Source organism: Bidens hawaiensis, unplaced genomic scaffold (assembly GCF_021521415.1).
Source record: "Bidens hawaiensis isolate Kalapana, Puna unplaced genomic scaffold, B.hawaiensis_p1.1 tig00010124_1, whole genome shotgun sequence".
Taxonomy (NCBI): domain Eukaryota; kingdom Viridiplantae; phylum Streptophyta; class Magnoliopsida; order Asterales; family Asteraceae; genus Bidens; species Bidens hawaiensis.
In genome coordinates this window covers 146,471-170,976 of record NW_027491763.1, presented here as the reverse complement: position 1 = coordinate 170,976, position 24,506 = coordinate 146,471, and the positions used below count along the sequence as shown (strand labels likewise).

General features: G+C 41.3%; 1 protein-coding gene and 2 pseudogenes across 3 annotated transcripts; 2 read left to right on the top strand and 1 right to left on the bottom strand.

Annotated features, from left to right (window-relative positions):
- Window positions 1-9,585: 9,585 nt before the first annotated feature.
- Window positions 9,586-11,429, top strand: LOC143534229 (putative aldo-keto reductase 3; annotated as a pseudogene). Its single transcript, XR_013135511.1, has 5 exons — window positions 9,586-9,747; window positions 9,838-10,044; window positions 10,524-10,695; window positions 10,784-10,886; window positions 10,968-11,429. The product of XR_013135511.1 is annotated as a putative aldo-keto reductase 3 (transcript).
- Window positions 11,430-11,489: 60 nt separating this feature from the next.
- On the top strand, window positions 11,490-13,886 carry LOC143534227 (putative aldo-keto reductase 3). Its single transcript, XM_077028766.1, has 5 exons — window positions 11,490-11,865; window positions 11,935-12,135; window positions 12,228-12,391; window positions 13,039-13,141; window positions 13,237-13,886. Exons 1-5 carry the CDS (start codon window positions 11,533-11,535, stop codon window positions 13,567-13,569), a joined length of 1,134 nt encoding a protein of 377 aa, XP_076884881.1. The 5' UTR covers window positions 11,490-11,532; the 3' UTR covers window positions 13,570-13,886.
- A 3,237-nt stretch (window positions 13,887-17,123) lies between these two features.
- Window positions 17,124-21,275, bottom strand: LOC143534225 (MACPF domain-containing protein At1g14780-like; annotated as a pseudogene). The gene is made up of 7 exons (XR_013135510.1): window positions 20,940-21,275; window positions 19,856-20,094; window positions 19,588-19,789; window positions 19,375-19,452; window positions 18,616-18,794; window positions 18,362-18,528; window positions 17,124-18,247 (listed from the first exon to the last, which is right to left on the bottom strand). The product of XR_013135510.1 is annotated as an MACPF domain-containing protein At1g14780-like (transcript).
- Between the last annotated feature and the right edge of the window lie 3,231 nt (window positions 21,276-24,506).

Below are 24,506 nucleotides of genomic sequence, written 5' to 3'. Positions count from 1 at the left end.
GTTACTCTTACCGATGGGAATCATTCACGCACAGAAGACGTGGATTTTGTCGTGATGAGAAAGCCACACCACACGTACAACATCCTATTCGGAAGAGACGGGATGGCAAGATTCAACGCCGTGGTATCTTCAGTCCACGGCATGATGGGATGGCCAACAGCTGAGGGTGTAGCGATGATCACTGGCATTCCCCAGGTATGCATCGCATCTGTCTCATCTAAACCCAAACCGAAAATGGCTAAACCAACCATCACCGAACCGGAAAAATGGGCCTTCAATGGCAAATACCCCGACCAGGCCGTTACCATTGGACCAACAATCGTTGATCCCACCCGCACCCTACTCAAACGCTTACTGCAGAAAAACGCTGACATCTTTGCGTGGGCACCAGCTGACATGACTGGTGTACCACGAAGTAAAGCGGAGCATAATCTCAAGTGCGATCCGGCTGTTACGCCAGTCGTACAAAAGCGCAGAGTAATGGGGCCTGAACAAACTAACGCGTGTAGAACCCAAGTCAAGGAACTCCTTGACGCGGGCATCGTACACGTTAGTAGATATCAAACATGGGTTGCAAATCCCGTAATGGTACCGAAGAATGACAAACAATGGCGCATGTGCATAGATTTCAAAGATTTGAACAAAGCATGCCCCAAAGATTGTTATCCGTTACCAGAAATTGATTTTAAGGTGGATTCGTTGGCACCATTTCGCCTTAAATGCTTCTTGGATGCGTATAAGGGGTACCATCAAATCCACATGGCCGTAGATGACCAGGACAAAACCGCATTTCGGACGCCCGATGGAACATTTTGTTATAAAATGATGCCATTCGGACTTAAGAATGCAGGGTCCACGTACCAACGACTGATGGACAAAGAGTTTCATACCCAAATTGGGAGAAACTTGGAGGTCTATATGGATGATTTGGTCATCAAAAGCCCGGAGCCAGAAGCGATGTTGAAAGACATTGAAGAAACTTTCAACACGCTCAGAAAGATAAACATGAAGCTCAACCCGAGCAAGTGTTCATTTGGGATGGAAGAAGGGAAGTTCTTGGGAGTCATTGTAACTAAAGATGGCTTCAGAGCGAACCCTGCAAAGGTCGAAGCCATTATTAAAATGGAATCACCTACCACCATCAAACAGGCTCAGGCACTGAATGGACGACTAGTCGCATTTAATCGCTTTTTGGCAAACCATGCGGATAAGTCGTTTCCTTTCGTGTCAACATTGAGAAACTGCTTAAAGAAAACACACTTCCGCTGGACACCAGAAGCGGAAGCAGCTTTTCAAGAGATTCGGTCACGCCTGATCGAACTCCCAACACTTACAGCACCACAAGCGGGAGAGGAGTTAATTCTATACCTTTCCGCAACAGATAGAGCAACCGGGGCAGTCCTGTTAGTAGAACGAAAAGGCATCCAGATGCCAATCTACTATGTTAGCCGTGTCCTAACAGACGTAGAAACCCGGTACTCTACCCTCGAAAAATTAGTCTTAGCACTTATACACGCTTCACGCAGGTTAAGACGATATTTCCAGGGCCACCCAATCACCATTCTCACCAACTTCAAACTCTCAAACGTTCTAGGCAAACCCGAATTATCGGGACGTCTAGCCAAATGGGCAATTGAATTGGGAGAATATGCAATTAAATACAAGCCAAGACCAGCCATAAAAGGCCAGGTCCTGGCCGATTTTATTGCAGAAGTCCCCGCTTCGCGGGAGAAAGAGTGCCAGGAGGAGGCTCAACCCTCCCCAGCACAAGACATCAATGATGTCTGGCGACTCTACACTGATGGAGCAGCCAGTAACGAGGGTTCAGGCGCAGGGTTAAAATTAACCAACCCAGCAGGCCAAGAATATACTTACGCTATTCGGTTGGATTTTCCAAGTACGAATAACGAAGCCGAATATGAAGCATTCTTGGCCGGATTGAGAATTGCGCGTAAGATGGGAGTGAAAAACTTGGAAGCCCACGTGGATTCCATGCTGGTGGCCAACCAAATCAACGGGGTGTACACGGCCGTGAACGACACAATGGCCCTGTACCTCGCACAAGCAAAAACCCTTATGCGTGATTTTAATGATTGTAAAGTCATACACGTCAAGCGCAGCGAAAACAAATCTGCGGATGCGTTAAGCAAGCTTGCATCACTAGCCTTCACCCACTTGGGAAAGGACATCCGCATTGAACTCATCGAAGCACCATCAGTCCCGCACAAGGAAATTTGTGTCATCCAAACCGGTACAGAAACGTGGATGACACCAATAATAAATTACCTTGCAGCAGGAACACTACCAGAGTCAAAAACGCAGGCAAGAAAACTACGCTGTAAAGCAATGAATTATCAACTCGTCAATGACATCCTTTACAGACGTAACTTTCTTGGCCCACTCTTAAGATGCGTGGACAACCAAGATGCTGACTACTTCTTAAGGGAAGTACACGAAGGCATTTGTGGAGTACACGCAGGACCCCGCGCTGTTGTAGCCAAGCTAAACAACGCGGGATACTTTTGGCCGGGGATGCATACGGATGCACTGGCATACATCAGAAAATGCAGATCTTGCCAGCTTTACGCACCCAACACGCACCGCCCGAAAAACGAACTTGTTCCAGTCACTTCTTCATGGCCATTTCAGAAGTGGGCCATCGACGTGACAGGCCCATTTCCTACGGCAGCAGGAAATGTTCAGTTCCTAGTGGTAGCCATCGACTACTTCACCAAGTGGATAGAAGCAAAACCTTTAGCCCAAACAACCGCGAAACATATCAAAAAATTTATTTGGGAATTTATTATTTGTCGTTTTGGACTTCCACAGAATTTGGTGAGCGATAACGGCACCAACTTTGCTGACAGGAAGCTACAACAGTGGCTGAAAGAACTTCAAATCACCCACACCTTTACCTCAGTGGCACACCCGCAAGGTAATGGTGAGGTGGAAAGAGCAAACAAGAGCATCGTCGAAGGCATCAAGAAAAGACTATTGGAACACAGATCCGGCTGGGTGGACGAGCTTCCGCACGTCCTTTGGGCAAACAGAACGTTGAAGAAGGCCAGTACGGGAGAAACCCCGTTCAGCCTCACTTATGGCACTGAAGCCATGGTCCCGGTCGAAATTGGTTTACCCTCACCAAGGGTCTTGATTCAGCCAGAAGACAATGATGCGGAAAGACGGTTGGATCTTATGCTAACCGAGGAACGCAGAGACTTAGCCGCAGTGCGTGAAGAGAACTACAAACGACAAATGCAAAAGTACTACAACACGCGGGTAAAACTCTGCAACTTCAATACAGGAGACTACATACTGCGTAACAACGAGGCTTCGAACCAAGAACGCCCTGGAAAACTGGCCCCGGTTTGGGAAGGGCCATACATTATCAAAGAAGTCCTGGGAAAGGGCGCATACCGGCTCGAAAGGCTCGACGGCACTCCCATCCCAAGAACATGGAATGGAGCTCAATTACGCAAATGTTATATGTAGATCAATTCCAAAACTTGTAAAGAAAAGGCCTAGAGCCACTTCTAATGGAAATGATTCTCCTTTCATAATGTGTTTACCTTTATACTTATGAACTTCCGACTGGTGCCGGTATTTACCGCATCAACGGGAAGAAGTAAGTCGTTACGTGTGGAAGGCGGCAAAACCCGCATAAACACAACGTTAAAAATAAGGGAAACCTACACGCAGGTCAGATGTAAGTAAAGTTTAGCCATCCTTGTAAGTGCAAGTGACGGTCTTACCCGCACAATCACGAAAGAGGAAGTAAAACTTCACACCTATTATCTACCACGTTCAAAGGTTAACTTATCTTCAAAGATGAGAAAAACCTACACGCAGGTCAGATATGGGTAAAGTTTAGCCATCCTACTAAGTGCAAGTGACGGTCATACCCGCACAATCACGAAAGAGGAAGCAAAACTTCACACCTATCTACCACGTTCAAAGGTTAACTTATTCAAGACACTTGGAAAATTGCTAATTTAAACTAAAGCATGTGAGTCATATAACGTTTATAAAGCAAGGAATCCAATGAATCAAGCGGTCTTAGCCGCGCAAAGATTTACATTTCATAAATATTCGTTACAGCCTACAAGAAAGTAAATCTATATAAACTAAATCTATCATAGCAGTGGGAAGGGATCTTCAGGATCAGGCTTCAGGGCCACTTCCACTTGGACCAGCGCCGTCAGTAGAGCGTGGCTGTTCAAGGTAAGCCTTAAGGATAGGTAGCCCATCATCAGCAGCAGCAATTTCATTCACCTTCTCCACCACCGGATGCGGGAAGGCGGCGTATTGATTTACTGCTTGGTCATATATGGCTTCGGTATCTACATTGTACAAAGGGAAGTTGGATAGCGGGACGCCTTTCTCAACAAACCCTAGACCAAGCAGGAAGCCGACCCGTTCCCCATCCTCGTGAGAAGCGTTGAGGGCTGCACTCATTGCATCGTCGTAAGATGTCTCTGAGAAGACCCGATGCACAACCTACATAAGAAAATATACAAGTGTCAACACCCTATTTACAAAGAAAAGCGTGAAGACATGAAGGTAGACTTACCTGAGACAACGCTTCTCGAAGAAGCCATTCCTTGGCAACCAGAGCTTCTTTAAGGGCGGCTTGAGCTTGGGTGCAGGCGCGTTCGGCTTCGCTTTTGTTAAGGTTGGCAAGTAGCACTTCCTTTGCGGCAGCCTCTTCGACGCCCTTAAGCTTCCGCTCGGTATGGTCAAGCACGCCCCTCTGGTCCAAGATCTCCTGGAGCTTCTTGGCATCTTCCATCGCCAAGGCATCATGAGCACGTTGGAGAGCCTCTAATTTGGCCTTGAGTTCTTCATTCTCCACGCGTAAAGGCTCAGCAACGGCTTCAGCCTTGGTGGCCCTCTCGGTTGCGTTCCTCGCAGTCTCCTTAGCCAGCCGAAGCTGTTCGTTAACAGCTTGGGCAGCCTTGGAGCGGGCCTCGAGTCGCGCTTGAACCTCAACCTCGAGGGCCTTGAAGGCCTTCTCCTTCTCCGCAGCAGCTGCGGACAGCTTTTGGTTCTCCTCCCGAAGAGCCCGCGCTTGAGATACTTCCTTGGCGCGAGCTGCTTTCAACTTGTCGTTTTCACGACAAAGCAGCTCGACGCGCGGCTGCATCCGGGCTTGGAGAACCCGAAGCTCGTTGGTTAGCCTACCCTCCTGGTAGCTAGCCATGGCTTCCCCCAACGCACCATGGGGAGCAGCGTGGCGAGCCCATTCCACGCACTCCACAGGGGTACGAAGGGTTGTTCCTCGGCGTATGTTCCATCGCGGAACATACACTTCATTGGAATCCGACACTGCAGAAAACAAAAAGCAGTTAGGAAAAGATGATAAAAAATATGTAGAAAAATGGGCCAAAAGAACCCTACGCACCTGTAGGGTCAATTACAGGCCGATAGCCGCCGAACCCATCACCTGAACCCAATGGAAATCCATCCAAGAGGTCAGGCAGATGGGAAGGTGGCGGAGAGATGCGAGATGCCCCACGCGTACCTGATGGGCCGGCCGTCGTTACCGGTGGCGGAGGCATAGTAGCGGCCGCCGTGGTCGCCGTCGCGGTCGCCGCCGCAGAATCTGCGGCAATCGTAACCGCCGGCTCGGTGAAAGATGCTGTAAAAATCGCACTTACCACCGGCGGCGACGTCATCTCGGCTGGAACAGTCGGCTCAAAGGAGTGAGCAACTGAACCAGCGGAAGCATGCGCAGGCGCCTGGGTCGACGCCTCAGGTAGGCTGACCAAGCCTACCGTCATCGGCGGAGAGGTAATACTCGGCCCCTGACCCTGGAATGCGCCAACATCCACGCCTGCGTAAAGAAGAAAAGTGTTAACAGAAGGAATAAACTACGAAGATAAAAGCTAAGAGAAAGTTGTACTTACGGGTTTTCTTGAGCTTGAACGTACGGACGGGCGGGGACGAACCCGATGGAGCCGGTCTCTTGATGCCGGTCACCGTCGTCGTCATTGGTTCTCCGGAGGTAACAGTCGTAGCCTCCGGAACAGTGGTCTTCTCACCACCGAGGTTCCCCGCCACCTCTTCACTATTTGACTCAGTGTCAGATAGGAGCACTGGATCGGCTGTGGAGGCCGCCTTCTCCTTCCCTTTCCCGCCGGCAGCCCTCTTCTTCCGCACTAACGGAGGACCATCTGTGGATTCCTCAGAAGACAGGATGTCAGGAATTCCCGCAGCGGGTACAGCACTGAGGGGGGAGGAGAGAATAACGCCTTACCTGGCCGCCGGTGGCTCAGGATCTCGTGGCCCAGCGGATAGACCTCCACAAACCGATCCGCTGTTTGCTCCAGGATGGGCAACTCGTTCTCGTCAAGAGCACGAGTACCCACTCGCACGGGACCGTCAGCTTCCCGCGGGTACAGGAGCGACTCCAAATCGTTCCCCTCTGAAAGAAAAGAAACAGTTAGAAGACAAACTCATATCAGCAAGAAAGACAAGACATACCATAAGGAGTAGAGTTCAAACCGTATTCGAGAAGGATGGGAACCTGAGACGCCTCCTTCCATACCCGGCTCATTCCCAGCATCACCATCCCGGACTCCGCAAACCGGTAAACCGGAGATTGGACCCGGGATATCTTCGCAAACCATTCCGCCTCCTGGTAGTTGGTGGCGTGGTGGCTCAGAATGGCTTGGCCATTTTTAAACTTCATGGCAATGGGGATGGCACGGGCAGAAATGTAGAAGAACTCCCGCTTCCACGATCGGAGACTGCGCTCAGTCGTGCAAATCTTCAAACCCTTGATCCGGGTTGTCAGGGTGTACCACCCCTGGATGCACCTCCAAGTATAGAAGGTCATCAGGCGGTCCACATAGGGCTCAATGCCCAGAATCCAGCACACCCACTCGAAATGGCGAATCTTGGCGACCGCCATGTGGTGCAACTCGGTCAGATGAACACCATGCCTCTCAAGGACACGGTAAACAAACTTTGTCAATGGGAACCTAAGATTCCCATAGACAAAGAATGCTGCATATACCCCGATCTTGCCTCTGGGGGCATCGTACACGGTCTGATGGGGTTCAGGAAACTCAGGCTCGAAAGGATCGAGCATGAACTTTCTAACAACATACCGGTACTGATCGCCGGGCAGAGCACACTGGCACTCACCAGCAGTACTCTTATCATCGGCCGAAGACTCAAGATCACGAGAAGACATTTTGCAGAAAGAAAGCGATTTCGGGAAAATGCTTGCCTGAAAAGGGGAGTATTTGCCGGAAATCGCTAAGAAGAAGAAGAGAAGGGTGAAAGTGTGGATTGCAAAGAGCCCTCTCCCCCTTTATATACTAATCGCAATTAATGTGATGAATTTAATGCGGAGGAGAGAGAAATCGAAGGTGCAATGAAACTATGACACGTGGCAAAAAGCAGGCTGGCAACAGCTGTTGACAGGACGTGTACCATTAATTTCGCAGCCACGCGCCAGAAAAATCGCGCCCACGCGCCTGAAAAAGCGTCTGGAATGACCATGTACTGTCACGTCACCATAACTTCCTGCACGTCCTGACAGTCAGAAGAAACCGTCGCACGACGTTTCAGATGTTTGGACTGTTCCTATCTTTCCACCAACTCTTCGAATTTCGAAATTCAAAATTCAAAAAAAAAAAAAAAAAAAAAGATTCAAAAGTAAGCGGGAAAACACCCCTTACCTTGGCAAACAAGTAACCATAAGCCAGGTGCGGGTACAGTGTTAAGGCAAAACCCTTCACATACCTAGCACCCGCAGGGAATTGAAGCCAAGAATACCTTGGCAACCAAGTAACCATAAGCCAGGTGCGGGTACAGTGTTAAGGCAAAACCCTTCACATACCTAGCACCCGCAGGGAATTGAAGCCAAGAATACCTTGGCAACCAAGTAACCATAAGCCAGGTGCGGGTACAGTGTTAAGGCAAAACCCTTCACATACCTAGCACCCGCAGGGAATTGAAGCCAAGAATACCTGGGCAACCAACTATAAGGCAGGTGTGGGTACAGTGTTAAGGCAAAACCCTTCACATACCTAACACCCGCAGGGAATGGACCCCAGTACCTTGCAAGTAAAGTAACCGTAAGACGAGCGCGGGTAGTGTTAAGGCAAAACCCTTCACATACCTAGCGCCCCGCAGAGAATTGAAACCAAGAAGGATCTTCTGGGCAATGCTTGCGGATAGAGGAATAACACCCCCGCATAACGGGAACGTCGAGAATTATATTGTTTGAAACTCCGTGATGGAATTGGTGGTTTTAGCATAATTGATCACTATGTTGAAAACCACCAGAACCCCATGGAGACTATATACAAGTAAGACTCAACGCTCCTGACTTGCGAGAAGGTTACATACCTACCCGCATCATACCCAAAGATCAAGCAAAAAAATCGGGAATTTTTGCAAGTGACATTAGGAAACCCGCGGGAAAAATCCCCACGGAGAACCTTAAAACTAAAAACCTTTTTCAAAACCCCTTGCTTAAAGTCCAAGAGTTCACCTCACTTTATTGAACATTCATGAGAAGAACATTGGACTGGGGGGACTTGAAGAGGTAGGTCCCAGCAGAGCCCAGATCGGTCCCGCAAGACTCACCTTGAACAGGGACGTCTGCGCAAAGGCCATCTGCTCCCGCAGGACCCACCATGCTCAGAGAACCTTACGCGCAGTACGCAAGCTGTACACGCAGGGAAAGCCTCCCAATGGTGAAGTACCCCGCCTGTACCCGCAGTTGCGGATACAAGCCATCAGGGAAGGCTACCCGCAGACAGCAGGGCTACACGCACAAGATAATAGATACTTCAGTAGTCACATGAAGGAATGAGTAAAACGGGAACAATCCCGCCAAAATGAGCCAGTCCGTATGATTCTGAAAGATCTTTTGTACTATACCTACCAAGGTATGGATAGGACATACAATCTGACCAGAACAGCCCATGAGCCAATCACAGGGTGACAGCTCACCGACAACATTACGAGGAGGAGCACCCTCTAGTACTGTTTGTCACTATTAGCCGCTGCCTACTCACCAACTCTTACTGAGGGGCGTGCGCAGCCTACAGTTGGTAGAATACTGTTACTATTGGCCGTAACCTATTCACCAACCAGCATGGCCTGCGTATAATCCACAGTAGGTGGGACGTGCATAATCTACAGTTGGTGGAATAGTGCAGCCGACTTTGTTACTGTTGGCCGTACCCTATCCACCAACCAGTATGGCCTGTGCATAGTCCACTGTTGGTAAAATAGGAATACTATTCAGCCGGCTGTACCTTCTAGGAAACCTACCTTCGGCTATAAATACTCCAACATCTTGGAATGGTAAGATCATCTGCTATCCTGTTATCTAGCAATCTCTTAATATACACTTATATTCAGAGCAATCTAGTCTGATTCTCACGCCGGAGGGTGGTCACAAGGAGGAACCCCCCCTTCTCAGTGACGAGCTTACGGTGTTTGTTTTGCAGGTCCCCTGAAGAACGACCGTCTCTGTTGGACCTCATTCTCGTGGGAAACATTACTTAACCCCCAGATTATCTATAATCTGTCCAGGGTTCACTTAGTGTTTCTTCAGTATCTGCTATCGGACTAGGATGCATGGGCATGTCCGGAGGCTACGGACCAGCAAAACCTGAAGAGGACATGATCAAACTCATCCACCACGCCGTTAACTCCGGTGTCACTCACCTCGATACATCCGACGCCTACGGACCTCACACCAATGAAATTCTCATCGGCAAGGTTGTTTATTTTTCGTTATTTAATTTAATTTAATGTGATTTGTTTGTTTTTTCATGTGACTAATTAATATTGAGTGTGTGATCACTTCAGGCATTGAAGGGAGTGAAGAGAGAAGATGTTCAATTGGCTACCAAGTTTGGGATCAAGTTTGGGGAGAGTTTTGGTCAGGTGGAAATCCATGGTGAACCCGAGTATGTGAGGGCGTGTTGTGAAGCGAGCTTGAAGCGGCTTGGTGTTGATTATATTGATCTTTACTATGTTCATCGCATCGATACGAAAGTCCCTATTGAAATCACAGTTAGTCGTCTATTTCACTCGATTCTTTTTATTAGGACGGGCAAACGTGTTGGGCGGGTTCGGGTCGTGGGTTAGAAATGGTTAGGGTCGGAACAGGGTCGATTCAAGAAAGGGTTAATTTGGTTAAGGTCAAATGTGGTCAGGTTAGATCAGTTTCGGGTTGAAATGGGTTGGTGGGCCAGAACAGGCTTCGGGTTAAAAGGGGTCGGGTCAGAACGGGTTTCGGGTCAAAAAAATGGTTAAAAAAAATAAAAATTACTGTACATTTCGGCTTTGCTTTAAGCGGCTATGCACAACAAAGGTTAAGTGTTGGTTACGCGTGCAGTCGTGCAGAGCCGGTTATTTTAACATATTTGGATTTGATGATTCCAAATTTCTGATTATTTAGGATGAAGATAAATGGACTTTAAACAGTATACATACTGCAACAATTTTCATCCTGTATGTCCTTCAATTTTCAATACAATTTTGTTTGATAGATGGGAGAACTGAAGAAACTAGTTGAAGAAGGTAAGATAAATACATTGGTTTATCTGAAGCTGGTCCAGCAACCATTAGAAGAGCACACGCCGTTCATCCAATCACAGCCGTACAGCTGGAGTGGTCTTTGTGGACAAGAGATGCAGAAGAAGAGGTTATTCCTACTTGCAGGTAACACATAATTAGCTACATTTGGTTACTAAAGCAATTAGAAAACAAGAAGCTATTGTAATGTTTATAAAATATGTATCAATTACAGAGAATTAGGAATTGGAATCGTTCCTTTTGCTCCACTGGGTAGCGGGTTCTTTGCATCCGGTCCAAAGTTGATGGACAATTTGGCTGATAATGATTTAAGAAAGGTACTAGTTATTAGTTATTATACTCAATAACCTTTTGTAAGCTTTGTTCATCGTAATCATTATATTTTTCGTATTTTGAAGATAATACCAAGGCTGCAAGGCGAGAACTTTGACCATAATAAACTTGTATACGAACGAGTCAATGAAATGGCACAAAGAAAAGGGTGCACCCCATCACGGTTGGCACTGGCTTGGGTCCTGCACCAAGGGGATGATGTAGGTCCGATCCCTGGTACCACCAAGATTGAAAACCTAAATCAGAACCTTGGTGCACTAGGTGTTAAGCTCACGGTTCAGGACATGGCCGAGCTTGAATCTATGGCTTCGTTCAAAGGTGCGAGAATGCCCGAACGGATTTTGGTGCATAGTTACAAGAACTCGGATACTCCGCCTTTATCCTCATGGAAATCCAAATAAGAGCATTGCCTTTTTGTATTGTCACTTTTTGTTGGCCATGATCCTAGTTAAGGCGTGCCTTTAATAATGTTGTTTTTTGAGTGTTTCTGTTGTCATCATACTTTTGTGCAATCAGCATTTTAAAATTTACATTGGACAATATTAGGTGAAAAAAAGCATCTAAGAATTTTCAAGATCTTTATACATAAAGCTGTTTTATTTTGTATTTTAGTCAATTTAAATATGTTTCATGATAGCTATGTTAATAGAATATTCTCAGTACGGCAATGATTTCTGTCAGTGTGTTCATCTTCATTGTTTCAATATAAAAGTCACAGCAAATGACACAATGGAAACAACAATGGAAGTGCCACAATTGAAATTAGGTTCACAAGGTCTTGTTGTTTCAGCACAAGGACTGGTTTGTATGGGCTTGTCCGCCAACTACGGATCACCAAAACCCGAGCCAGATATGATCAGCCTCATCCACCACGCCATCGATTCAGGCGTCACCTCCCTTGACACCTCCGACTCCTACGGCCCTCACACCAATGAAATCCTCATCGGCAAGCTCCGTAGCCAAGTTCTTATTATTGTACTTTATAGTTGCTTATTTTTTATTTCAATTTAAGGAATGATATACTTTTCGTAGGCTTTAAAAGGAGGATATAGAGAGAAAGTACAAATCGCTACCAAATTTGGCATACGATGGATCGATGGAAAGCCTGATGTTTGTGGTGATCCGGCGTATGTTCGGTCAGCTTGTGAAGCTAGCTTGAAAAGACTCGATGTTGACTGTATTGATCTGTACTATGCTCATAGGATTGACACTCGTATCCCAATCGAAGTCACGGTTTGTCTTGTTCTTAGCTGTTTTATGTTATTTTACAAATGGTGTTTCTTAGTAACAAACTAACAATTTATATGTGAAACTGTAATGAAAAGATGGGAGAACTGAAGAAATTGGTAGAGGAAGGAAAAGTGAAGTACATAGGATTATCAGAAGCTTGTGCTTCAACAATTAGAAGGGCTCATGTTGTTCATCCAATAACAGCAATACAGGCCGAGTGGGCGCGCGATTTGGAGGATGAAATTGTGCCTACTTGCAGGTGATCATTATCAGTTGAACTTTTTTTAAGGTGCTTCTGTTGCCGTTGGTTGATATAAATTTTATCAAAAACCAAGGTATTGTAGTATTAGTCACGCATCATCAGAAGTATAGGGGTAGTGTTGTAAATAGTTGAAACTATGTTTAGTTATGATTTAATAGATGTTGTAAAGTCTAGGGTGTAGATGTGTCAAATTGGAAGATTTTAACTACCATGTACACATGTCAAGTTATGATTGGTCTATGTAATCTATAAATAGGGCCAACAATTATACGTTTAATTATTCAATCCAATTTCAAATTACTCTAACAAATATTGTTGTTCATATTATCTTCTTGTTCATCTATTATCTTTATCAATTGAATATCAAAGACCTAGTTTCGGGCAACAGGTATATTCAAAATAAAGTTCTTTTTTTATTTACAAGGCTAAAAAATATTTTATATACAATATGACTCAATTTTTGATAAAATTTATATCAACAATGGCAAAACACATCTAAATTCTAAGTAGAGTTGGAGAGTGTGTGTGTTGCCATTTAAAAAGCATCTAAATCTTAAGATGTTTTCATGCACTCTAGAGAAGTATATGTGTGTACACAATCAAAATCAACACTTTGATTCTAATTTTTATGGTCTGTTTTGCAGAGAACTTGGTATTGGGATTGTTTCTTACGGTCCTATTGGCAGGGGATTCTTGGCTAGTGGTCCTAAATTGGTGGAAAGCTTGACAAAGAGCGATGCAAGAATGGTATGATACGTACGTTATCCAGAATGGTTATGATACTCTTAGTATGTTCAGCAAACTTTCTACATACTTTTTAAGTTGTACTAAAATTTATGCAGCTCAATCCAAGGTTTCAAAACGCTGAGCACAACAGGGTTGTATTCGAGCGAGTGAATGAGATGGCTACAAGGAAAGGGTGCACCACGGCTCAACTAGTGCTGGCGTGGGTGCATCACCAAGGAACAGATGTGGTTCCGATTCCAGGAACTACTAAGCTTGAAAACTTGAAACAAAATGTTGGAGCTTTGTCTGTAAAGTTAACGCCAATGGAGATGGCGGAACTTGAATCTTATGCTTCAAGTGATGTAGTGAAGGGTGAAAGATATGGATACATGCGATATACTTGGATAAATTCAGATACTCCGTCATTGTCATCTTGGAATGGTATTTAAATCGAAATAAGTTGACTGATACAAGTCATATGCTTGGTTAATTACTTGCATTGGGATTTAATAATATGCTTTAAAGATTGTTGATTTTGTTGGGTGTTTTTCATGTGTTCATCAGTTTTAACAATTTCCAAATTCTGGGTTTGGATGGCAAACGAACGGGTAAAAATGGGTAGGTTTTCAGTAATGCTTGAGGTTGGATTATGCTTATCCATAAACAATCTAGCTGGAAAAATCCCAGATGAACTATCCGATCTTCATAAACTTATTGCAATAAATTTGTCAATGAACAATCTCTATGGAGAGATTCCATCTAAAATTGGTTTGATGAAAGAACTTCAGATTTTAGATTTGTCTAACAACAATCTTACAGGACAATTACCATTGAGCATGTCTGAGATGACTTTATTAAATTATCTAGACGTGTCGTATAATAACTTGTCAGAGAGAATTCCATCTAGCACTCAACTCCAATCCTTTGAGCCTTCAAGTTACACTAGAAATGAAGGACTGTGTGGACCTCCACTAACCAAAAATTGCCATGGAGGACTACAAATCAATAGTTGTAATGTTATTAGATCATCCATTTTTTTATCATGAACCTTCATTGTTGTTTAAGTGTTTCGTTAGGATGAAATCAATTACCAGCAAACTAAATTTTCAACGTTGTTAACGATCATAGCGGTGAACCCTTGGAATTTTTATTGGAAGTTTTGAGGGGTCAGTTGTCTATCGTTATATATAGAAAAAAAATTGTCATTAATTCTTTATTTTTTCTTTGGTATTGTGTCTTTTTTTATAGTGTTATATTACTCAACATTGTGTTATATTTTGTGATCTATTTTTTTATTTTTTTTATTTATAGTTGTGTCTTTTGTTAATTTTCATCATCGTGTCTTTTAGCTCGGTATTGTGTCTTTTCGTTAATTTTTTTTGGAACATGAATGATTTTGGAACATTAATGATAGGGAAACATTTTGGTTTTTAAATTTCTTTTATTTTTTATTTATATTTTGAGTTTTGATTTTTTTATTAAAATTTTTAAGAGGTTTGTGTGACCAAAAGTTTTCTCACACTTCTCGTTTTCGTCTCAATATGTAATTTAACTTTACCCGATAAAAAAATAAAAATATATACAATACCAAAGTCCAAAAGTACTAAGAAAATAACGTCAAAACTAGTTTGACTTTATATTCCGAAAAGGTTCTAGCTACTCGTGTCCACCGTTACAACTTGTAAAACACAACCTCCGTCTTCCTACCACCGTTACTATTAGTGAAGAATTGGTTGCTTACACTTGGCTTCCACTTTTTCATGCTAACAATTATCAACAACGTCGTTTTGTCCTATGATATCTTTGCATTAAATTGGATAAAAATATATTATGTATTTGTTTGTCATATAAAATCTTCAAACTCAACATCTACTTTGATCAACTGAATCAAAACTGTTTTCTAAACACAAAGCAAATATGTCACATGTGAAGCGAGTCAAGCTGGGATCACAGGGACTCGAAGTATCCGCTCTCGGATTAGGATGCATGGGCATGTCTTTCGCTTACGGCCCTCCCAAACCCGAAGCAGAGATGATCCAAGTCATCCACCATGCCATTAACTCCGGAGTCACTCTCCTCAACACCTAGGACGGCTAAGAACCATTCACCAACGAAATCCTCATCGGGAAGGTCAGTTAATTAATCGTCGTAATTTTATGTTATCAGGTTATGAATTCAACTCAAATATCAGCTCAGTATGTGTAGGCGTTGAAGGGAATACCGAGAGAGAAAGTTGAGATAGCTACGAAATTCGATCTCCGATTAAAGGATGGTTATAATGAAGTGATAGTCTGTGGGGAACCGGAATTCGTGAGGGCTTCGTGTGAAGCGAGTTTGAAGCGGCTTGGTGTTGATTACATCGATCTCTACTATGCTCATCGCATTGATCCGAAAGTCCCCATAGAAGTCACAGTTCGTGTTTCTCTTCTCTTCACTTGTTTCAATAACATTTAATATTGTACATTGTTTCATAGTTGTTTCATGATCCATCATCGTGAGATCTCAATGTGCATGTCAAGATCTCGACCTGTTTAACTAACCCAAACTTGTTTAGATTAAACCCAAACCTATGAATGTTATGTTTGGCCATGTCGTTTAACTCTAGCTACATGATGGCACTCCCCTCGGCCAATCCTCAATCGACAGCAACTCCGTCCTAGCGAATCCATATCACCCGGGTCTCTTTCTCTTAGGTTGGTTTCAGCAGGAAATACAAAGAAAAGTAAGGGGGTCCAGTTAAAAGATCATTTTTCAATCATCAACAGTTACATATACAATAATATGATGAAACATCTTGATTGTTGTAATGATCAATCTCAATTTCTAGGGGTGTTCACGGTTCGGTTCGAAACCATGAAACCGCCCAAACCGGTCATCGGTTCGGTTTCATGGTTGGTTTTTTTTCTTAAGTTTCGGTCGGTTGGTTTCAAAAATTTCAAACCGTAGTGAACGGTTTGGTTTACGGTTTATACCGAAAACCAACCATATAAAACCGGACCGTATTGTATAATTTAATTATGTTTAATTTCTTAAAATATCTTAGATTATATGAATATATTTGTTTAATTAGAACTAGTAATGTATATAATATATATTAACTGCAGACTTGCAATGAATTAGAAAATATGATAAGTCAAACCGTTAACTTTTTGATGTATTTTGGCATATTAAAGTTTGTTCACATGATTATTTTGATGTGTGTTTCGAACAAGTTGTGTTTACACTTAAACCATGAACATATCGTGTTTAAACATGTTTGATATTTGCAAATTATTGACAACTTTACTATAAATATATCATACCATATGTCGAACAATTTGTATAAAAACCCGAAAGGCCCAAACCGTTAAACCAAACCGTTAGTAACGGTTTGGTTCGGTTCGGTTTAAATGTTCTACGGTTTGGTTATGGTTTGCAAAAACTAAAAACCGTTACTAATGGTTTGGTTCGCGGTTTGACCCTAAAACCGCGAAAACCGGACCGTGAACACCCCTATCAATTTCAGATGGTCTGTTATATGAGTATTTAAAAAGCTAAGGAGGGATATTTTACTGATATCATACCCTATACGCTGCTTAATTTCTACAGAAAGGTTTGATTAATATCATTATACAAAAACTGTATTAATATGATAATAATAGTATAATTGTTTTTGAGCATAACCTTTTTAAGTTTTTTTTGTTTCTTAAGACTCAACCAAGGCTACAAGGAGAGAACTTTGATCACAGCATACGTGTATTTGAGCGAGTCAGTGAAATGGCAGAAAGAAAGGGGTGCACCCTGGCTCAACTAGCACTGGCTTGTGTCCTACACCAAGGGATGATGTATGCCCAATCCCTGGCACAACCAAGATCGATACCTGAACCGGAACATTGGAACCAGAACATCTCACGGCTGATGAGATGGCTGAGCTTGAATCCTCGGCTTCGTTCAAGGGTCCTAGAATGTGCAAACAGATTTTGGATAGACAAGAGCATTGAAAGTTCACCTTTGTCATCATGGAAACCCGAGTTATCGCATGGTGTTTAATAATGTTGTTTCTGTGTTATGTTATGATGGACTCTGTTATCTTTCGTTTGTTGGAATCCGTGTGATCGCATGGAGCTGAATAATGTTCTTTCATGTGATGTTATGATGAAGTTTGTTGTCTTTAGTTCGTTAAAACTGTTAAAACTATCATGAATACTGTTATCTTTGATTTCGAGCCCAACTTTAGCGAATTCACAAACCGATTACACGTTCACAATCGATTTCAGGAAACCAAAATTGGAAGCCGGTTATCTACACCGAACCATCGGTCACCCATTAAATAATTCAATCTAACCAGTTTTGCATTAAAGCATTGCGCAAAATAACAAGAATGGCAAACCTCCTGCACTCTATATACCAAAACCGCGCTTACAATTCTTGAGCAAAATCTAGTAACGCGAACTTGACATGCAACCCAATCTTACTGCCATCCATAACCAACTTACCCGCAACAACCAACCAATGACCTGGCAAGTCGTGTGGGCCCCGCGCCACCTCATCCATATCCACAAACTTACACAGTTTTGTGGACCGAACCGGCACCGGCAGGCTATCAGCAAACACACCTGAGTTAACAGTTGCAGACTGCTTCTGTTGCTTCTGTGCATTAGCAACCGACCGCTGTGTGAAACTAAAAGTCGAGCTTAGGTTGGCAAAAATACTAGATTTCCGAGACACTGCTGGTGCACTGGCCCATTCAGTTTTACGAACGGTGCAGTTAGGCAGGTGGGTGTATAGAAACCGAAGGTGTAGTACGGTTTTAGGCCACTTTCCTTTGATGATGAGCTGGGCGCCGGTTACAATATACACGCCTCCGGTTGGGTCTTGTTTTAACCAGTTTGGGTCATGTTTGACTACCGATGAGCACACGTTTGAGTATCGTTTCCATCTGACTGGTTCAAGAATTTGGGCCCGAGGCTCATATTCATCAGAACATCGCCATTGAGATGGTCTACGGGTTGTGGTGGATTTTGAAAGGGCGTGTGCTATGGTATCTGGAGGACTTGAGAGATGTTGTAAATGCATTGCTAATCGATTGCTTTTTTTCCCTTCCAAAAATAAACGGAGACCAATCACTGGTTTTTCATCACATGAAACCTGAAAAAAAAACACGTTAGAAGAGTTTGGGTTAAAGTTCAGTTGTGAAAACAAGCGGAGTCACTTGACACAACAAGCAACGCAAATCATTCGATATGTCTGCATATAACATACCTGGGTCGTGCTTACGTATATCTTGGGGCCCAAGAAACTAAACTGAAGCCAAGGACACGAAGTTTTTTTCCTTTGATGCCTAAGGGTTAATTCACAAAACAAAGGGGCCCACTGTCTAGGAACTTGATACTCCAAGAAATACTGCAAGTCTTCTAGAGCAGGCTTATCTGCATTATTAAAAACAAAAGATTAAAAGGTTACGTCAGTATAAATCATAAACTTGAACCGGCAAAATTATTATTTAAATAACTTACACCGTAAATACAAGTTTATAGCATGGCTGAGAAAACCACTTCCACCCGTTAAGAAGAGAAGTAAGTGGAACAAACTTGAAAAGCATTGCTTCAGGATTAGTACCAACTGTTTGAAGCCACTTTGAATAACTGTCTGAAAATACATCACCGCCTCTTTTACACTCAATTACTGTAATGCCCTGTTTTCACATAAACCAAACATCACCGGTCCATAAAAGGGTCAAAACTGTTACTTTTAAAAAAATAATTAATTATGCAAATGGTCCCGGTGCTTTGCCAAAAGGAACAAGGTTGTCGCCTACCTTTGACTCTTTGAGAAGTAACAAGTTTGGGAACTGCGGTTTTAGTTTTGTAACAGTTTTTAGTTTTAGTTTTGTAACACTAACTTCTGTTTACTTTTATTTTTAACAGAAAAGACCCTTGCACAAGAGGGTATTTTGGTCATTCTTAATATTACTCCTATTCATTTTTTAGAAATTAAAAAATTAATAAAAGATAAATTAAAAGACATTTATTATAATACTACTTATCTCAAAAAATTATCTCACAACTATCTCGATCAACCCTCATCTCATTCTACAAAGATTAAAATAATACAAATGTTACTGTTAGTACCTATAAGTGTTACAAAACTGAAACCATAAATCTCAAGCTTGTTACTTCTCAAAGTTAGGCCCCAAACCAAAAACTTTTGCCAAACCACTGGCACCATTTGACTAATTAACTCTAAAAAAAAACTAACTACATTTTCTAACTTACATCCTTGCTTGAAGTTTCTGTAATGTTGGTGAACTGCTTGGTGTGTGGCTGCAACATACGACTGAAGACTTCTGGCACCTAAAAAAGAGTCGAAAATATCAATACAAAACTTAGAAGATAGTTCCACATATTAAAAAAATAATAATAATGATAATAATAATAATAATAATAATAATAATAATAAACATTATCAAATTATAAAGATGAGATTACGTTTTGTTTGCCGTCTCTTGATTTCATATCGATTAGAGAAGGACTCCTCCCATCTGAAAACAAGGTATCTCCAATATCATCCAAATATCCTCTAAGGTCTGCAGTAGAAATAGTGGACGACGGTTTCTGTTTAACACATATTAAATCTTGGCCACCAACAGCCATTCCCACAATAATGTGTGTGCCATAAGTCTGAATAAACCTGAATGAACAGACGGGTCAAACGGGTTATATGGTAACTGAGACTCACAATGTAAAGCATACTTACCTAGCGAGCAGTAACGGGTTCCAACTTGTTGGAACAGCATTCTTCACACTTTCTTGAAGTACTAGTGGTGACGCTGTTAGGTGCAAGTAATACAGAGAGATAAAATAACCATCAAAAGCAAGATATTTGGCACCAGTTGCATCATTTAACCATGATCCGCTTAAATCAAATAATGCATTGAAGTATCCTGATGGCACTTTTCCTTGTATTGATGATTTTTGATTGAGTAGTTCTGACATCTGAAAGATAAACATCAGCAATTACTACAGTGATCATGATAAAAACAAAATATGAAAGTTTGATTATCAACATGATGATAGAAGATACAAGTAGAACTAGTAATCTAGTATTAGAGGTGAGCAAAAGCCAAACCAAACCATAACCGAAAATCGAATCGTTAACCAAAATTAACCATAAACGACAAAACCAATTGGTTATAGTTAAGTGAATCAACCGACCATTCGGTTATGGTTAATGTGTCTTCGTTAAATTCATGCTGCAAGTGTCTATAACCGAGCTTGGAACACCAATTAACATTACCAAGCTATTGCCGGCATATTTCAGCTTCAAAACTTCATAATTGAGCTTGGAACACAATAACCGAACCAATTTCAAATAGAACAAAGGAACAAAAAAATAATAAAAAAATACACTGGACTATTAAAAAAATACACTGGACAAAAAAATATTACAAGTAACACTAGTAATCTAGTATTAGAGGTGACCCATAACCGGGGACCGAACCAAACTGACTTTGCACACCCCTAGTTGCCTAAGCAGTATTATGAAACAAAAGTATAAGCAGGTCCCTATAATTATAATACTCCATACTCTTTTTATTTGTCAAAAGTTAAAGTTCATCAACAGTTGAGTAAGTCATATTGCAACTTGCCTTACTTTATAATTATAAGTTTATAACACTTCACAAGCTTCCAAAAACAAAACTTTTACCAAAACACAACTGATCATAATTGATAATACACAACATATTCTAATAACTACTTCCAAAATTAAAGTCCAATCAGTAAATTAAAACCCTAATTATACAAAACAAACTCAATTACGCAACGAAACGATTCGATACCTTATTGAACTCCAAAACATCCGATTTGAACCGGACCCGATCGCCTTTATCGCACCGAATATCTTCACAAACACCAGAAACAGTGGGACCACCTCCCGGAAACACAATGTCTCTCGTCCGTCATTCATCCAGCTCCACCAGCCGGCCGCCGTCAGGACACCGCTTCGCAAACTTCAATCGGAAATCACTCGCCAGGTCAAACCCTAACCCTAACGACTCCAAAGCCCTAACCTCCATCGGCTGATTACAATAATCCATCAAATTATAGGTTTACTGATTAATGAACAGGATTAACAGCCATAAAACAGTGAACAAAGTGTTGAATTGGTTGAATTGGTGTATATGTATATAATAATAATAATAATAATAATAATAATGATATATTATATAATGAAGTGTGATCTATGATCAACAGATGTGCCACGTGCTTTGGGAATGTTTGGAGGGTAGAAGAGTGTCCAGGAAATACATAGAGATAATTATAGATATGTATACCAGGGGTGAAACAAGTGTCCGTGCGCCAGTGAGGGATACTGATTTCTTTCCTGTAGAGGTAGGTCTTCACCAGGGGTCAGCGTTGAGCCCGTTTCTTTTTGCAGTAGTCTTGGATGAGTTGTCAAAGTCGATTCAGGGGACTCTCCCGTGGTGCATGATGTTCGCAGACGATATTGTGTTACTTGCTGAGAAAAAACAAGATCTAAACATAAGGCTTGAGGAGTGGCGAACAACCTTAGAGACAAAAGGTTTAAAGATTAGCCGATCTAAGACGGAGTACCTCCACTGTGATTTTGGTGGGATAAACGACAATGAAGACGCACAGATCGCAATTGAAGGGCAGGTGGTCCCGCAGGTAACGAAGTTCAAGTATTTAGGATCATTTGTACAGGGCGATGGGGAATTAGACAGTGATGTCACCCACCGAGTTCAGGTAGGATGGTGTAGATAGAAAGCAGCCACAGGTATATTGTGCGACAAGAGTTTCCCGACTAAACTAAAGGGAAAATTCTATAGGGTGGCAGTTAGACCTGCAATGCTATATGGATCAGAGTGCTGGGCCATCAAGAAGGCACAAGTGCGGAAGATGGAGGTAGCAGAAATGAGAATGCTACGTTGGATGTGTGGGCACACAAGGCTAGACCGAATAAGAAACGTTGTGTTTCGCGAGAGATTAGGGGTGGCGAACACAGCAGACAAGATAAGAGAGTGGAGATTGAGATAGTTTGGACATGTAAAGAGAAGACAGACGACGAATCCTGTTAGATCCGTAGAATACATTACTATAGAGGGGAGGAGGGGTAGAGGACGACCGAAATTGACTTGGGATGAGAGGATTAGGCATGATTTGATAGACCTAAACCTCTCCGAGGACATGGTTGAGGATAGGAATTCGTGGAGAAGTAGAATTAAAGTTAAGGATTTTTAGAGAGAATTGAATACCTTAGGGCTTAGACTTAACTTATTTAGGTCGCATACCATAATGGTATTTCCCTTACATATATTATTATTATTATTATAATTATTATTAGCTTTTATATAGCTGTTAAACTGTGATCTTATTATTAATATTATTATAATTAGTAGTAGTTTGTATATAACTGTTAAACTTTGATTTCCTTTATTTTGCTTCATACACATGTACTTAGAGCCGAGGGTCTCTCTGGAAGCCACCTCTTCATTCCTTTGGATGGAGGTACGGTGTGCCTACATCCCACCCTCCCCAGACCCTACTTATAGCTTTGCTGTCGGTGAGATTTTACTAGGCATGATTGATTGATTGATTGATTGATTGATATAATGAAGTGTGAATTGGTTGATTATATTGATGATAATTGATAAGGACGTTTAAGCTGATTTTACTAAATGAAGCAGAAATTGGAGGTAGGTTAGACGTTTTTATTTTTATTATTATTATTAATATTTTATAATTATTACTTATAGCGACGAAAAAGAGTGGATTTAGCGACAGTTGTAACTGCACGGCGTTGTGAAGACTTTTTCGCAATCTCCGCCTACCGACCAGGACCGGCCAAGCCGAAATGAAACAGAATAGACTGAATAGTCAACGTGTGTGTATTATTTTAAGTAATATTAAATTATATATTTTGTGACTTATGGTCAAGTTTATATTATTTTTATTGTTGTTGTTTGTAGTATTAGTATAGATCAAAAGGTTTGTCTAAAAGTTTTTTGGAAAGGTAGGTTGGCTATTATTAAACTTAATTTAATTGCACGTCGTTGATTTTAAGTTTTGTTTTACGTCAATGTAAAGGAATTTAATACGAAAGGGTGTGAGTTTGGTTTTAAAAATGTTTGACGAAAATGTTTGTGGTATATAATTAAATACATATAGTCACAAGATCGAAATCAGTTTTTCTTAAGAAAATGACGGTTGAGTATCAGCCCAATAACACGAATGAAATTTGATCTCAACACGGATCGACTAATTTTTTATTATAGTTCTTGACATTGTTATTTCATACCCTAATCATCTATTTATACTAATTAACTTCCTAAACATACGATGACTCGAACTCCTACTTTATAGGAAAAACAAACTAATAAGATACACAACCTTACTAATCGATGACTCTATACACTTAAACTATTAATTTAATATTAATTAATTTAGTTATTTCACTTGGTCCCTTCAACTTTCTTTTTAACTTGTTTCAAGATTAACTTTCATTAAGTTAATAATTTTATGATGCGTTTTGTGACTCCAAAGAAACTTGAGGTGACCTAATACGAACCAATTTAATAAAATATTATAAAAATCATATAAATACATATCTTTATTACTTTTTTAATTGTAACATATAAGGTTTCTAGGTCATTAACACAAGTTTGAACACGACACCAACCCAAAATTGTGTCACTGATAAATCCATAGACTAGAACACACACGAGTTTTCACGTGTTTACACAAACACGTTATGTTTCATGGTTTCCAATTGTTTTTATTATTTATTAATGTTTTTTTAAGTTTTATAATCTAAAATTGTAAATTTATAACAAAAAAAAAACACATAACTACAAATTTAATGTTGATTTCTTTTTAAAACATGTCATAAAAAAAACTCAATTCATTTTAGTTTATTATGACATAAATCATACTTTAAAAAGGTATAAAGTTAACGGATCAGCCCATGAACCATTACTTTAACAAACAATCAACAAATAATGGCCCAAGCCTGTTCTCCTTATTGCCTATTTAAGCTCAAACCCAAAACTTCACAAATCCTAAGTTTAAACACAATAACACATTTAAAAGAATATTATGATAAGGTAAGTTTATTGTATAACTCAACTCCATTGTTAATAACTCGATCTTGAATTAGTGAAATCCTTAGATGATGATGATGATGTAATAATGGTTTTCAAAGTTATTTATTTTACACCCTACAACTAGTAGGGAAATGAAGAAGGTGAATGAATGAAAACACTCAAATAGAGTAAGATATTAATATCTACATTACCAAAAGAGTAAAAGTAATATTCTCGGTTATGTAGATAATAAATTAATAATTATTGGATAATTAACTGTACTGCACTAACACCCATGAGATT

Bases quoted from the DNA above. Each gene is read 5' to 3' on its own strand.
- LOC143534227 (XM_077028766.1), top strand. From the start codon at position 11,533: ATGATAGCTATGTTAATAGAATATTCTCAGTACGGCAATGATTTCTGT. The intron at 12,136-12,227 runs GTTTGTCTTGTT...TGTAATGAAAAG, and splicing joins GTATCCCAATCGAAGTCACG to ATGGGAGAACTGAAGAAATT. The intron at 12,392-13,038 runs GTGATCATTATC...TCTGTTTTGCAG, and splicing joins GAAATTGTGCCTACTTGCAG to AGAACTTGGTATTGGGATTG.